General features: G+C 48.0%; 2 protein-coding genes across 2 annotated transcripts in view; both read right to left on the bottom strand.

Moving 5' to 3' along the window:
- LRRK1 (leucine rich repeat kinase 1) overlaps nucleotides 1–6,988 on the bottom strand; it is a 129,446-nt gene extending 122,458 nt beyond the window's left edge. Inside the window, exons 1-2 of the mRNA XM_046007383.1 lie at nucleotides 6,611–6,988; nucleotides 1,221–1,437 (exon numbers count right to left, since the gene is read on the bottom strand). Coding sequence (XP_045863339.1) covers nucleotides 1,221–1,317 — 97 coding nt within the window. The 5' untranslated portion in view covers nucleotides 1,318–1,437; nucleotides 6,611–6,988. The remainder of the gene's footprint in view (nucleotides 1–1,220; nucleotides 1,438–6,610) is intronic.
- A 2,711-nt stretch (nucleotides 6,989–9,699) lies between these two features.
- The window catches only part of ALDH1A3 (aldehyde dehydrogenase 1 family member A3), a 36,902-nt gene continuing 31,458 nt past the window's right edge, over nucleotides 9,700–15,143 (bottom strand). Inside the window, exon 13 of the mRNA XM_046007384.1 lies at nucleotides 9,700–11,552. Within this exon, the coding sequence (XP_045863340.1) occupies nucleotides 11,480–11,552 (73 nt within the window). The 3' untranslated portion in view covers nucleotides 9,700–11,479. The remainder of the gene's footprint in view (nucleotides 11,553–15,143) is intronic.

The raw sequence follows: 15,143 nt of genomic DNA, 5'->3' as shown, positions 1-15,143 counted from the left end.
TTCTGTCACTTACAAATTGTTGACCTCCACCAAGTGTCTAGGCATCTTGAGAGTTCAAGTTCCTCGGCTATAAAATGGGGATAAATGGCCATTTTCTAGGTTGTTGTGAGGATTAAATGAGACGATTTCCTAAAGCACCAAATCCAGTGCCTGGTATGCACCCAGGGCCAAATAATTTTCATTAACAGTGTCAATGCCAGAGGCGCCTGGGTGGCTCAGTGGGTTAAGACTCTGCCTTCAGCTCCGGTCATGATCCCAGGGTCCTGGGATCGAGCCCCGCATCGGGCTCTCTGCTCAGCAGAGAGCCTGCTTCCTCCTGCCTCTCTGCCTGCCTGCCTCTCTGCCTACTTGGGACCTCTCTCTCTCTGTCAAATAAATAAATAAAATCTTAAAAAACAAAACAAAACAGTGTCAATGACATCCTCTTAACTTGGGTGAATGGTGTTAAAAGTGGTACAACTCTAGCAGAACTCTGGCAATCCACAGAAAGAGGCTTAAAAGTGTTCAAACCTAATAATCCCACTTCTATACATGTATTTTATGGAAATGGTCTCAAACCATGTAGAAAAAGATGGGAGTGGGGTGGTTTTGGTAAGAGTCAGTAAACAGAAGCAACCCGAATATTCCCACACATCCGACAGGGGAGTAAAGACTAAGTCGATCACTTTATACAGTGTTCCCACATGAGATGGTGTCTTACTAGATCATATGAGCTAGGTAACTGGCAAAGTTAGGAGAAAAAGTAGGATACTAAACTGTATACACTATAAAATTAAAAACAAAATCCCTGACGCCCAGAGAAGAGGACTGGACGAGAACATACCAAGCTATAAGCAGTTCTTGGATTTAGGGCAGTGAGACTCCTGGAGAGTTTTTTCCCCCTACTTCTCTTTATTTTTTCCTTTTTTTCTTTCAATTTTTCTTTAATAAACATGCATTACTTTTATCATGAGAAAACAAAATCAAATCCCCACTAAAAAAACTTTTTAACCAACATGAAATAATGCCCTGATTCTTAAGGTCTTTGGCTCCATAACAAATTTTGTCCCCTAGCCCTTCAACGTTCAGAATTTAAGTGAGAATCCCAAGATATACTTTATGATGAGACTTTCGCCGAGTCACTGGCCTTTTTAACCTTTGGTCAAAAACCCTTTGCTCTGGACTCCCCGCAGCATGCAAACGGCAGGTGACACGCCGCGCCAGGTGGGTCTGGCTCTTACCATTACGGGTCTCCATGGCACGTTCCCGACACACAGCTGAGCCCTCTGGCCCCACACACCAGTACATGCTGGGCGGTCGCCGAGACATGCCAGCCATCGACTCTTGGGTGGCCGCTGTCCGAGTCAGTCCTGGCCGGGGTCACCGCCGCCACCGCTGCCCGGAGGATGGACTAAGGCACAGACACACAGTCATGGCTGAGCAGAAAGCTGTCTGGTTCTGGTAGTGAAAAATATCATAAAATCAGAAAGTTTCTTCTTGTCAAGTCCCTTCCTGCTCCCTTGCATACATTTACTATTTTATGTCACCCTTGGGTGTCCTTCACCTTTGCCAACATTCCTCCTTACATTCCATCTGTCTAGCCACGCCCAGTCAGGTGGGGGCAGGGAAAGACGGAGCTCCCCCCACCCAACCTTGCTCCGCACGGATCATGGCTACTTAAAGAATAGTCTCGAGGGGCGCCTGGGTGGCTCAGTCGGTTTAAGCCTCCGACTCTTGACTCTGGCTCAGGTCATGATCTTAGGGTTGTGAGACGGAGCCCCACACTGGGCTCTGCAATGGGTATGGAGCCTGCTTAAGATTCTCTCTTTTCCTCCCCAACACCCCCCTCCCCGCTCATGCTCTCTTGTGCTCTCTCTCTCTCTAAAACAAAAACCAAAAAAAAAAAAGTCCCGAAGAAACCCCAACAATTGCAGACACCCCTGATAAACAACAGGTCAACGTTGTCAATAGCACAGCGACACCAATAAAACTAAATGAGGCTTCTGCATTCCGAGGTTCACACTCCGAGTTAGGGTGGAGCACTTCACAACTGAACACAATATAAGATCTTCCCTTTGCCCAGAACAAACTTCCGGAAGCCCAGAGGCGAGATTGTAATCACAAAGAGGCAAGCAGGCAAGGATCCCGAAGAGAAGGGGTCCAGAAGGCGTTGGTACTGGTTATGAAGACAGGTCTGTCTGAGCCCCAGGGGATAACAGAAAGGAACCCCACAGGTTCTGCCTGCCTGGGTACCTTTGGTCGTGGCTAGAGGCATTTCTGGTTGTCACAACTTGGGGTCTGGGGTTCTACAGGCATCTAGCGGGTAGAGGTCAGGCTCATTACTAAACATCTTATAATACACAGAGCAGCCACCCACAACTGAGAATTATCTAGTCTGAATAGTTCCAATTATCTGGAGAAACCCTGAGGTAGATTAAGCTTGATCTCCCCAAACTAACCAGACTGTGATAACTGCTGAACCAGGGTGTTGCTCTCTCATGCTGGGCTCCCACTGAGCCTCGGGCCGGGGGGGGGGGGGTCCCCCAACACAGGTGCCTATCTTGCTATAACAATTAAATCTCCAGAACTGCCTTAAGGGCAGACCCAGGTCCAGCGCAGGCCTGGCATGGGATAAACTGCACAATGGGAGGGGATTACTATGTGAAATGCACGTGTTTCTATTAGTGTTTGCAGAGTCTATCTATACGTAAGTACGGGGTCATTAGCCACTATCCTCTGAGACAAATTTCATTTTACGGAAATGTAAAGTGATCTAGTGTAGTAAGAAAAAAAAAAAATCAAGGTCATGTAAGTCATGCCCAAGACAATATGGAAAGGAAAAAAGCACAATCTGAACATCAAAGGCTTAGACCATCTCTGTCACATGTCAGCGGTATGACCTCAAGCAGAAACTTACTTACATGTGTCTCAGTTTTCCCATCTGTTAAAAATAGACATGCACTCTCTCACCCAGGTGACCTTGCAGGGTTGCTGTGTGATTTCAAATAAGGTAAATTTTCCACAGTCACTTTCTATAATAGGGACAGAGGTGGTCCTCCCCTACAGTAGCAGTGGGGGAGGCCAGAGAGACCATCTAATTACCAAGTTCAGAGATGATTTCTATGCTGGAGGGCAGACACACGGTCTCCCCACCAAGCAGGTTGTAGAAGGTGTCCAGAACAGTGTGGGCACTGAGCAAGCTACAGAAATAAGGCTAGGAGAGCACCGGAGCTTTCTCATCTTAGGTCCTGGAAATCAGGTCCTGGTAGACTAGACTCCTACAGGCAGGGGAAGGTCAAGGAGCCAGGAAACCCCTCCCCTAGAAGCCATGTCCATTATGACCCTCCACCTTTCTGAATCAAAGAGTGAGAAGTTGCAGCAACCCATACTTAGGAAAACCTGTGTTTGGAGTCTGGGAGCTTGAACAATCCAAGGAGGAATGATCCATCTGGACAAAATTTAGGAGACCATCAAAGCTTTCTAAATTGTAAAATCTGGGACGCCTGGGTGGCTCAGTGGGTTAAAGCCTCTGCCTTCGGCTCAGGTCATGATCTCAGGGTCCTGGGATCGAGCCCCGCATCGGGCTCTCTGCTCAGCAGGGAGCCTGCTTCCTCCTCTCTCTCTGCCTGCCTCTCTGCCTACTTGTGATTTCTGTCTGTCAAATAAATAAATAAAAATCTAAAAAAAAAAAAATTTCTAAATTGTAAAATCTGATTAGGAAAACCAGCTTGAGACAAGAAGACAGCGAAGCACCAAACCATCTCATCTCTGTTTTAAACTAAAAGCTCTGAATCCTACAGTAACATTCAGAAGCCAAGGAACACAGTGGCTGTCTGCTTTCAAACACCTCTTAAAATCAGCTACCACATCTACCCAACAACGCATTTAAAAAATCCAAATGCTAGTAGATGGTCCTTCTGAAAACAGAAGTGTCTTACCATAGAATGCTTTCAAGTTAAAAAAAAAAAAAAAATCTTTAAAATATTTTAGGCCAACCCTTGCCCAGCACATTTTGTTCCCCTTTTCATTTTCAGTTTCCTTTTGAAAATCTCTTTACCGATGGAGGATATTACAATCGGAGCAGTTTTTCAATTGTAATTTGTATGTCGGCTTAGACTCTAAGGTAGAAGTTTTAAAGTGAGGTAACTCAACTTTTGCTTAATCTTCACCCTCAAACGGATCTTTGCTTCTCCCTACTTCCTTTGGGTTCAGACCAGGGCAACAAATCATGGTTATAAGTTCCATGTCTTGTTTTCATTACGGTGTACACATCCTTAAGAGGGCTTAAGAGGTTTTCTGTCATGGTCATTTTAATACCTTTTAAAACCTCACCAATTTTTCATTTGCAAATCTTTATACTGACATTAATGAACAATACCTGAATACTTAATGGGGGAAAAGAAAAGGGGAACCTGACATTCATTGGGCAAATGTTTTTATTGGGCCCTTTCTATGAGGAGGGAACTCCACGAGTTCAGGAAACTTTACAGCTTGTGGGGAAGGCACAGTTAAGTGAGTGCTTGCTACAAAGTTTCTGACAGAGGAGAAAGGCCAGAGATTCAGGACCTGCTCACCTGTCTTTTCAGGAGGCTTGGGAAAGATTGCCAGTACCAAAGGGCCGGAAGATGCTTGCAAATGAAGCATGTTAGCAAAGCTCATATTATCCAGTAATTTTTTGAATGAAAAGTGTGGTAGAGATGCTTGATCCAAAGTCTTCGATATCCCTTTGGCACTGCTAGCCTCCCCTGATCAGTTACTGGCTTATCTCCAAAGTGTGTTTAATGGATTCATGGACATCAAAATACCAAGGAGCTGCAGACAAGAAATGTATAGGTCTCAGTCCCAGACAAACACCCAAGGGTTTGGGAACAGAAGTTCTTCATGAGTCTGAAATCACAAATAAGTTATGCCTTTCCATTAGCCATTCGATTCCTGTGCCTGTATATACTGGGCACCTCTTAGTTCTGGCAGAGAAGAGCAGCAGTGAGCAATGCTGGTGCCTACAAATGGTCTCGGACCCCTGGAGCTCCAGTAGAGAGTGCCAGGCAGTTAAAGGAGAGAGCAAATAAATGAAGAAGGACCATAATACCAGTGGAGACCCCAGATGGACACCGAGCAAGGGATGTAAAAAAGAGGCTGGGTTTAGAGGCGGGTGGCTGGCCCTGTGAAGAATCAGGGGTCAAGACAGCAGACACCACATGCTGCAGAGTGAGATGGGCCAGGGTGGCTGGGGTGGGGGGACTGTGGTGGGGTGACATGGGCAATGGTCATGTGGTTCATGATGCCAGACTCCAAACAAACCGAGGGAAAGGAGGTGTCCTATATTTCATGCCAGTCACAAGGAGAAATTATTGCAGGGTTCTAAGAAGAGGACTGACACATTCTGATTTACCTATTTAAAAAAAAAAAATCACTCTGGATGTCAAATAGTGAACTGGAGAGGGGAGGACTGTAATCATACAGAAATGGGTGCTCCTACTTTAGGATGGAGACTGAGAAAGAAGGATTGGACCCAGACACACAGGTAAGCCCAACTCAACTTGGTAACAGACTGAATTCAAGGGATGAGGGTACAGGATGGAGGAAAATTCCCAGCAACTGAGCAACTGAGTTGAATATGGGCCTATTCCCTGAGATGTGGAAGCTTGGGGGCAGGAATGTTTGGCTGATCCCAAAACCTCCTTTAGGGACAAGTCAGGTGTGAGGTTTGTATGTTTGTAACTTAATTTTTTTATTCTTCCCGGACAGAAGCAAAAATACTTAGTCAATCTAGTCGACCATTTACTGTCTGGGTACCTTGTTGCAATGTTGACTGGCTGGCAAACTCTAAAAAGAGTGTATTCAGTGTGAGCCTTGCTAAAAACTTAACCGCGGGCTCCTGTTTTCTCTACCTCTCTGACCATGCCAATGTGCTTGGGGAGAAAACTTCCTGGCCTCTAACCATGCAGAGACAAGGTGGGCTGGCCAGATTCTTGCTCACCATCTCCCTCTGGCCTCCAGCCTTCCCAGACTCCCTCCTCGCCCTGTCCTGACCTCACTCATCTCTGCACCCCTGCTAGGCATGGTGGCAGAGATGGCGGGCTTTACCGGGACCTGCCAGAGCCGCGTCCCCCCGGCAGAAGCCGGGCCCAGGCTTTGCAGGGCGGGGGCCGCTGGCGCGCTTGGCTGACGCTCAGAAGCAGCACCCCCGCAATGCCCCGGCGACCAGAGATCCTGGGCAGAGCCTCCCCGTCACACACACACACACGCACTCACACTCACCCGCACGCTGGCGCGCTCACACTCGGCCCGCGCGGGGCTGAAGGAAACCTACAGACGCCCTGTGTCTCTCCCCGACTTTTGTTTTTTTGCCCCTGCTCCCCCGGCCGCGGCCCGCGCGGGATTTCGGGGTGGCCCTCCAGGGCCCCGCACCCTCCCCCACTCCGCGGGCCGGGGAGGCCGCGGGGCCACGAGACAGGGGTCGCCCGCGCCCTCGGTGCACCCCCCCACCCCTCCCGCAAAAGCCACCTCCGCGGAGCACGCGACCGCCCGGAGCGCGGGCCTGGGCTGCGGGGGCCCGGGGCTCCCCCGAGACGCTCCGCAGGAGGCAGCCAGGGCCCCCGGCTGGGGCGCGAGCCGGACGGGTGCTTACCTGCGGCTGCGGCGGCGGCGGGGCAGGACCCGGGGCGCCTGGGACGCGGGGCTGGGCGCGCGGGGCCGGGCGGGGCGGACACCAGCGGGCTGGGGCCTGGCGGTTCCCCTGCCCTCCGCCCCCTGCGCCTCCAGCCGCGCGCGCCAGGGCCGGGCCGGGCCCAGACGCACTTCCTCAATCCTGCGGCCCGCGGGCGGGAGGCGCGGAGAGCGCGCACTGCAAGGGTCGGCTGCTGCCGCTGCGTCCCGCGACGGGCACAGGGCGGGGGGTCCCTGTGGTGGCCCGCCTCAGTTTCCCCAGCCGGAGGTGCCCAGATGCATCGCTCCTGGGCATCCCGGGAGACGACGGGGCCCGTGGGCCCTTGCAGCGCTAGGTCTCCTCCAGGTTTGGGTACCCTGCCCGCTCCTGGCGGGGCAGGCGCAGCGACAAGATTGGTCGGTTCTCAGCTCAGCCCAGCGTTCACTGTCCCCTTGGGTCTGCTCGGGGGCAAAATCCAACCAACGATTAACGTCTGACTTGTACTAGGTGTAGACTTGCAGTAAATACTTAAAAGTCAGGCAAATATTCATTTATGTACAATTCCGTATAGGGCAGTATAAAAATAACATATTTTTAAAGCTTTTGTACTTTGCAAACGGTGCCCCTCCCGTCACAAGAATTTATTTAATTATGGATGTACATATAAAGATGTCGCTATTTGGTGAATCATTTTAAGTGGTGTGGGCTGTTTTAGTAGATAAGACGGGGTGGAATGTTGGCAATTTGTTTTGTTTCGACTTAATGTAAGTATGTTCATCACACTGAGGAAGCCACTGTCTGAAGGCGGATCGGAGAGACGCACGCCCAGGCTGCAGACAGCCGTCAGACTTGGCTCCACGTGCCAACCCCAGAAAGAGAAGGCTGCTCAGAAAAAAACAGATGGGTCTATGGTTCTGCAGCCTGGCAGGACCCGCGCCCTAGACGCTTCTCATGTAACGTCACATGAGATTTAGGGCAAGACGGAGGCACATCCCCACCACCCTCACTGCCATTTCACAAAGGCCGGGCGGACGCAGGGCCCCCGCACGACCCCTACACGACGTCGCGGGCACTCTGAGCAGTGGCCCATTGGCAAGGGCACCCCCGGGGCAGCTTTGCTTTGCTCCCACAAGACCTCCAGCTCTCCTGCCACGGAACGCCCTTGCAAAAGGGTGGATGCGGTTTTCAATCCTGTCCTCAATACTTCGGCCCTAATGCCACAACTCAAAAGGCAGCGGTGTGATTGCTACCGAAAAGTCCCTAATAATTTGCAGGGCGTGGCGTCGCCCTGCTGAGTGAGCCGGGCCATCCCGGCGCGGCGCCTCTACGGCGCGCGGCCGCGCCATCTAGCGGTACCGTGAGGAAGAGCACGCCCAGGGCCCGGGCGGACGCAGGAGCTCCTGTGGCCTACATGGTTGGGGCAAATCAGCTTCCCTTTTCCAAGAGTTTGGGAATAGAGGCTAGAGGATGTCTCCAATGTAAAAAAAAAAACAAAAAAAAAACAAAACAAAACAAAACAAAAACAAAAACAAAAAAAACAGCCGACTAGAGTGTTTTGAGCTGGTTACATCCCAGCATTTAATTCTATTCATTAGGCATGAGTTAGTCACAAGTTTGCACGGGAAGGTTATTACAGGTCAGTTAAGGTCTCTTGCTACGGCTTCGTGGCCCCTTTTCCTGCCAACGCTGACCCATGGTCCTCTAGCTTTTGCTCTGCGTGCGCAGGTTGTCAGCATCTCAGTTGGAATGGCCGCTCCTCAGTGTCATCAACTGGAAGCTGCCTCCTCCACCTCACATTTCTGAAGAGCTAGTGGCTGACTGCTACCTTGCCTTCCCACGCCCACAGCCTTTTAGTCATTTCTTCAGCTGCGAACTTAGTTTCCTCAGACATTTCTCTCTGGATACTTTATTTAAAAAATCCCTTATCATCTGCATTATAGGCTCAAGTCAGATACATGCTAGGGGCAACACAGTAATAATTCTTTGTCCGCTACCAGGAGAAGCTAGGGCACTCCATAAGGTCCACTTTGAGAAAATGTGCCCCCCTCCTGTGCGCCTCCTACCACACACACACCCATGACAGCCAGTGTGTGTCCCCAGAATGGTTCCCTTCAGAGAATAAACCAGTAAAGGAAAAATAAGTAAATCAAAAAAGGAAAAATAAACCAAAAAAGGAAAAATAAATAAACCAGTAAAGGAAAAGGCCATTTTCCTAGCATGTTCTGCTCACACTGAGATTGAGAAATGAAAAGTTTTCTAAATAAATGAATACCTATGTAAGTGGATACATTGAGAGATCTGATCCAAGCCTCTCTTAAGTATTCTCTTAAAAGGCGGCACCTAGGTGGCTCGGTAGTTTAAGCCTCTGCCTTCGGCTCAGGGTCCTGGGATCGAACCCCACATCAGGTTCTCTGCTCGGCAGGGAGCCTGCTTCCCCCTCTCTCTCTGTCTACTGTGATCTCTCTCTGTGGCAAATAAATAAATAAAATCTCTTAAAAAAAAAAAAAGATGGCACCTTGTCACCCCATAGCCAAAGTGATCTTGGATGATCAACATCAAATACACAGATGTAACTCAATGGACCTAACCAAATACAAGGGAAGCTCTTGATCCAACCTCCGTGTCAGCTCATGACTTGGTGACTGAGGCATGTTAGAAACTCAAGGTTGGGTTAAACCCAAACACCAAGATCCTCATGACAAAGAGGGAAAGTGTGCAGACAGCAGCAGAATGCAATATTTTCTCTAAACCCCTGTGCAATCCTCCCCACCATTTCCAGACTCACCTGTCCTAAAAGGACACTCGGGCAGCTTAGGTGACAGCTTACACTTCACCAGCTAAGTCGTGGAGCCTTTGAGGCCGAGCTCCCTGTCTGCTCAACCCGCAAACACAGATGAGTGGGTTTCACACTCAGGCTAAATGTGAGGCCTGATCGATTGAGCAATTGGAATTTGAATCTTAAGCTACAGAGACTGCTTTATGACAAACCATTTTATACATTAGCTCTGAGAAAGAGAAAGGTCTGCCGCAGAATTAAAATGAGTTTGGTCCTTAAATGAAAAAACATAATGTTTGTCAAATATCCGATTTTATTTTATCATTGTTGCATTGTCGGACACAGTCGGTACTTGGGGGTCAGAATTCCCAGGCCAATAGATTTTTCTGAAACCATACCACAGGAGTAAACCTTAAAAGAAGTGAAATCTATTACTATATAGATTTCCATTTCTTATTACAGAAGGTTGAATATACCACCTCTGTTTACTTATAACTATAAAAAGATACATTAACTATACCAATTATAAATAATGTAGCATTTCATAATAAAGGCATTATTGTACAATGAGAGAATAAGAACCCTCTAATGTATTACTAACAAGGTTAGTGTCTATAGTTGCTTGAGATAAAATCCTGAAAATTCAGTGTACGAAGTCAACCCCTGACCTAGCAAGTTGCTGACAGTTTAAGTGATAAGTGTTAACTGATGCGGAGAAAGTGAATTGCATATTGCCTATTTCTGACAAGAACGACAACCCCATTCCATACAGGACTTTCTTTCATCCATACACTGGTTTTGACATTTGTCATCTTATTGCCCTCCCCCCAATTTAATTCTCAAACATAATTTAATTCCAAAATAGAAGCACCCTCAGAAAAGTAACTAATCAGTGGAAGTATCCAAAGAGCGCAATTACATTTGGTTTTGTTTTTTTAAAAGCAATCGGGGAACACTTTCAAACTTGGGATTGCACAGCATTTGCACATATAAAGAGGAAAAGAAAAATTCACAACATGTTAGTGCAGTCCTCCGGCCACTTTCGTACTGAGGGACCCAGTTCTTCCACGGAGTCCCGGTGTTATTTGTTAATTAATCATTAATATCAAAATAGGACTTTAAAACCAAGTGGTATTAAAGCAACAGCCTTTCCAGTTGTGTATGCTTTGCTAATCTAACATAGATCACCAAGCTGGAGACAGAGAGAGCTACACAGGCAGATCATAAACTGTGAATGCAAGTAGCAGAAATCCAGAATTTGTAAAAGGAAATTATGGCTCTGGTTTGTAAAACGCAGTTGCTAAGTTGTCATCACTGGGTCATCAGCAGCAAAGGTGACACTAGCGATGTTTTCTGCCTAAGAAAGTGCCTTGGTTAAGGTCGCCCGTGACATAGTTTTAGATAAGCATGTTGGGCAGATGCGGTCATATTCCACAAGGAGTTTTCGTCTTAAGCAGAGTCCCATGGTCAATGTCAAGAGGCAGTCCTTGAAGAACCCACGCCCTCTCACGCCCAAGACCTTCAGTACCTTTCCATGGCACCTGCTTCCCCAAAGCGCCTCCCCATTGTATCCTCACAATCCTGTTTGTTTGTTTTGAACTTCGTTCTGTTTCTTTCCCGCTAACTTGTAGGAGGGGCTTGGGTCGTGGGCAGGTAACCCCAAGAAGCCGCAGGTGCAGGGCCCTGTTTGCAGAGCAAGCCGGGCGTTTTTCCAAGTTCTTACCGGAGTCAGGATCGGCCAAACATTTTTAAGGGACTACTGGAGACTTCAAATACCACTTCCTGTTGGCCACGCCCTGAGCCCCTTCACTGTCCCGGAGGACCTGGTTGAAAGGGAAAAACGGAAGGGCCCCGAGCTCCATCCCCAGGCAGGACTGCAATTCCACATATACAACGGATTGGTCACTAAAACAGGAGTGTGAGAGGAAAGTGGAAAATCATTCAAATCCAGTAGATTTAAAGTCTCCAGCGCAAAGGAACCCCGGGAAGGCGGGAAATGCAGTTTTTTTTCTTCGGCAAAGTTCCATCTGCCACATTCAGCTGTCAGATGCTTGAGGAAGGAGCCCGCCTTTCCTTCAGGGGCTCTTGTCATCGAGTTTGATGGTGACAGTTTTCACCTCTGTGTACTCAGCCAGTGCGTACTCACCACTGCGATCACAGAAAAGAGAGAATATAAAACGGGCATGTCACCTTGCCATTCTGTCGCCGCTGTGTTCTAACACTTGGCTGGCCAATTACTTGGCTGGGCAGTTTGGAGTCGGCGCAAAAGGTCGGAATGTGATGATTTAATAGGGGAATATCCAGGACTGTCACACCATTAGTATGTTTGAGTAACTCGATGTAAAACTTCAGTTTAAATATCAGTGTGTGATGCTTTGGAAATATTCAGAAAGACTAAGGATTTGCCTTAAATGAATGAAAGGGATGGGGGGTCACGGTGGATCCCCTGGGTGGGGAGTACAGAGTGAGAAGAGGGCCCACATGGGTGGACAAGGAGGGGACCGGGGGATGTGGCTAGAGGATCCACAAGGAAGAGGGACGTGGAGGGGCCTAGAGGGGACCTCGGAGCCCACAGCCTGCGACCAGCTGTAGGAGGAGTCAGGCCAGCCCAGAGCAGTGAGGGGAGCAGACATGAGCACAGACCAGACATGCAGAAGACCACAACCTCGGAGTTCGCATCTTTGCTCTGTGTCCTTTCTCTACGTCTTGCAGAGCCCAGGGGCCCCTTCTCAGGTATCATGGGCCTTCCTCAGGGCAGCTCCCCTTCCCGGAACTGAGATGCACGCGGCCTTGGACAGATTTAAATGCCTCTACGACACTTTCTCTGCTGTTAGGTAAATACAAATGTGTCCTTGTTGAGGAAAAGAGCTCAAAATTCAGGCGGCCACTGGAGGGTCTGCAGAGTCCCATTTCGTCCCTTCGATCCATGGTTCTCAAAGTGTGGTCTCAGAGCCTCAGTGACACCTCAGAACTTGCCCCAAATGCAGATTCCCAGGCCCCCTACCCTTATCCAGGGGTTGACAGAATAACGCCCCAGAGTCAGGGTGACCCTATCTGAACCCTCTGAACTGGTGTTAGGTTACACAGCAAAAGGGGGATTAAGGCTGCCGATGGGATTAAAGTTGCCAATGAACTGGCTTTAAAATACAAGGTTAGGAGCGCCTGGGTGGCTCAGTGGGTTAAAACCTCTGTCTTTGGCTCAGGTCATGATCTCAGGGTCCTGGGACTGAGCCCCACATCGGGCTCTCTGCTCGGCGGGGAGCCTGCTTCCCTTCCTCTCTGTCTGCCTCTCTGCCTACTTGTGATCTCTGTCAAATGAATAAATAAAATCTTAAAAAAAATTTAAAAAGAAAATACAAGCTTATTCTGGATTATCTGGGTGGGCCCGATGTAATCACCAGGATCCTTAAGAGGGTACGAGGGAGGCAGAAGAGAGTCGAGGGAGGCAGAAGAGAGATGGAGGGAAATTAGCCTGCAGGATCAGGGTTTAGAGGGCTGCAACAGTGCTGCCTTTGAGCACAGAAGACGGGGCCACCAGCCAAGGAACTGGCCTCCAGAAGCCGAAAAAGGCAAGGAAACATATTCTCTGCCTGGAGTCCCCGGAAAGAAATGCAGCCCTGTGCATGCCTTGGTTTCAGCTCAGTGAGACCATCTGATTTTTAGCCTACAGAACTGTGTAAAATAGTGCATTTAGGTTGTTTAAACCACAAATTTTGTGATAATGTATTGTAGCGGCAATAGAAAACTAAGACACCTGCTGAAGTGGGGCCCAGAAATCTGTAACAAGCCAGGAGATCCTGATACCACTCAAGTAGAGAACTACTGACTTAGACCTAGGCAGGCAGGTACTTGGGCCTTCCTAAGCCTCCAATTCATTATCTTTAAAATGGGCATACCATCGCCTCCTTGACCTTATCATGTTTGGAGATGATTTATTATACAGCACCTATATACAGGTAAAAAATAAAGGGTAGGGGCGCCTGGGTGGTTCAGTCCTTAAGCATCTGCCTCGGCTCAGGTCATGATCCCAGAGTCCTGGGATCGAGCCCTGCATCGGGCTCCCTGCTTGGCAGGAAGCTTTTTCTCCCCCTCCTGCTCCCCCTGCTTGTGTTCCCTCTCTCCCTGGGTCTCTGTCGAACAAATAAATCTTTAAAAAAATTTTAAAGAATAAATAAAGGGTAGAAAGTATTATTATTTCTTAATTAATATGTCATTGAGATTTTTTTTTTTGGTAGTTCCCTGAAACAAATCGTTCAAGAACCCGTGAGAATGAGTGAAGTATTTTGTAATCTTTTTTAAATATAACACAGAATATAAAAGCCATACGCAGAACGCTGAATTCAATTTTTGCAGAGTGGAAAATCCATTTCAAAAACCCCCCAAAACAAATGACAAGCTAGAAAAAAATTACAATCACAACCCTGTGTGGGAAACAGTGCCATTTTCCTTCATATACAAAGAGCTCTTAAAACCCAATTTAAAAAGCCCACAAACAAATGGAAAAATCAACAAAGGGCATGAACAGTCAGTTCACAGAAAAACAAATTCAGATACTAGGAAGTGTGAAAAACATGCTCAACGCCCTTGCAATTAAAGACACACAAACCAAAAGACCAGGAGCTCAATTTTCATGGAGCAGATTACCCAATTTTAGGAATTTATTCTGAAAATACTCTGCCACGAGTGCAGAAAGATTTATGCCAGAATGGTTCGTAATAGGAAAAGCCCTTGGATATAACACAAAAGTCCATCACAGGAGACCCTTAATAAAAAGAATGGAGGAATATCCAAAGCCCATTCTCAAGTCCCCAAAATAGTTTGCTCCCATTTCATTTGAAAACAGAAAAAAATGGGGCGCCTGGGTGGCTCAGTGGGTTAAGCCTCTGCCTAGGGCTCAGGTCATGATCTCAGGGTCCTGGAATCGAGCCCCACATTGGGCTCTCTGCTCCACAGGGAGCCTGTTTCTTCCTCTCTCTCTCTCTGCCTGCCTCTCTGCCTACTCGTGATCTCTCTGTCAAATAAATAAATAAAATCTTAAAAGAAAAGAAAACAGAAAAGAATGCACTGCAAAGAAAATGCACACGTAAATTCTAAAAGTGAGCATGTAGTATTGCGTTGTTAAAAATGCAAAGTCTTTAATGATTTAGAGACTTCCTAAAGAAAAGTAATAAACCAAATGAAGAAAGCCCGTTCAATTATTTAGCCGATTAACTAATTTAGTCCAGTCTTAAACCATTCCCGTAAGAGGAAGTACACGAATCACCTTATTCTTCTTATTCCTGCAATCCCTGCCAAAGTTCAAGTTCTGGACCCCCTGTGGCATCTCCTAATGGGTTTCTTGCCCAGTCATGACGGTCTTGGCTCTCGAGGCCATCCATGAGCCCGGCCCTTTTCCTCTTGGACCCCACCAGAATGTTGGCAGGGGAAGGTGTGATCGCTGCTCTGGGCTCAGAACCCAGCACGTGCCCCAAAGGTGCTCATTAAATATTGGCTAAGTAAACAAATGAAAAAATGAGTGATGGGACTGTGCCTATCTCTAACAAACGGGATTAAGGATCCGCGGAGGGAGGCCTAGCTTTCCACCCGTCTGGACTGTGTGGATTTTTGTTGCTTGTAGTTGCTGTGATTGCAAAACCACCAAGAAAAGCGCCCAGGAGGAAGAGAACTTGGAGGCTTCGTCCCAAGACACGCACAGGACCAGATCCCCGGAGGGGCCTGTGGGTGGGCGGCAGAGAGCCA

Source organism: Meles meles, chromosome 6, assembly GCF_922984935.1.
Source record: "Meles meles chromosome 6, mMelMel3.1 paternal haplotype, whole genome shotgun sequence".
Lineage (NCBI taxonomy): Eukaryota > Metazoa > Chordata > Mammalia > Carnivora > Mustelidae > Meles > Meles meles.
The sequence above is the reverse complement of the archived record's forward strand: the minus strand, read 5'-3'. Positions and strand labels throughout refer to the sequence as shown.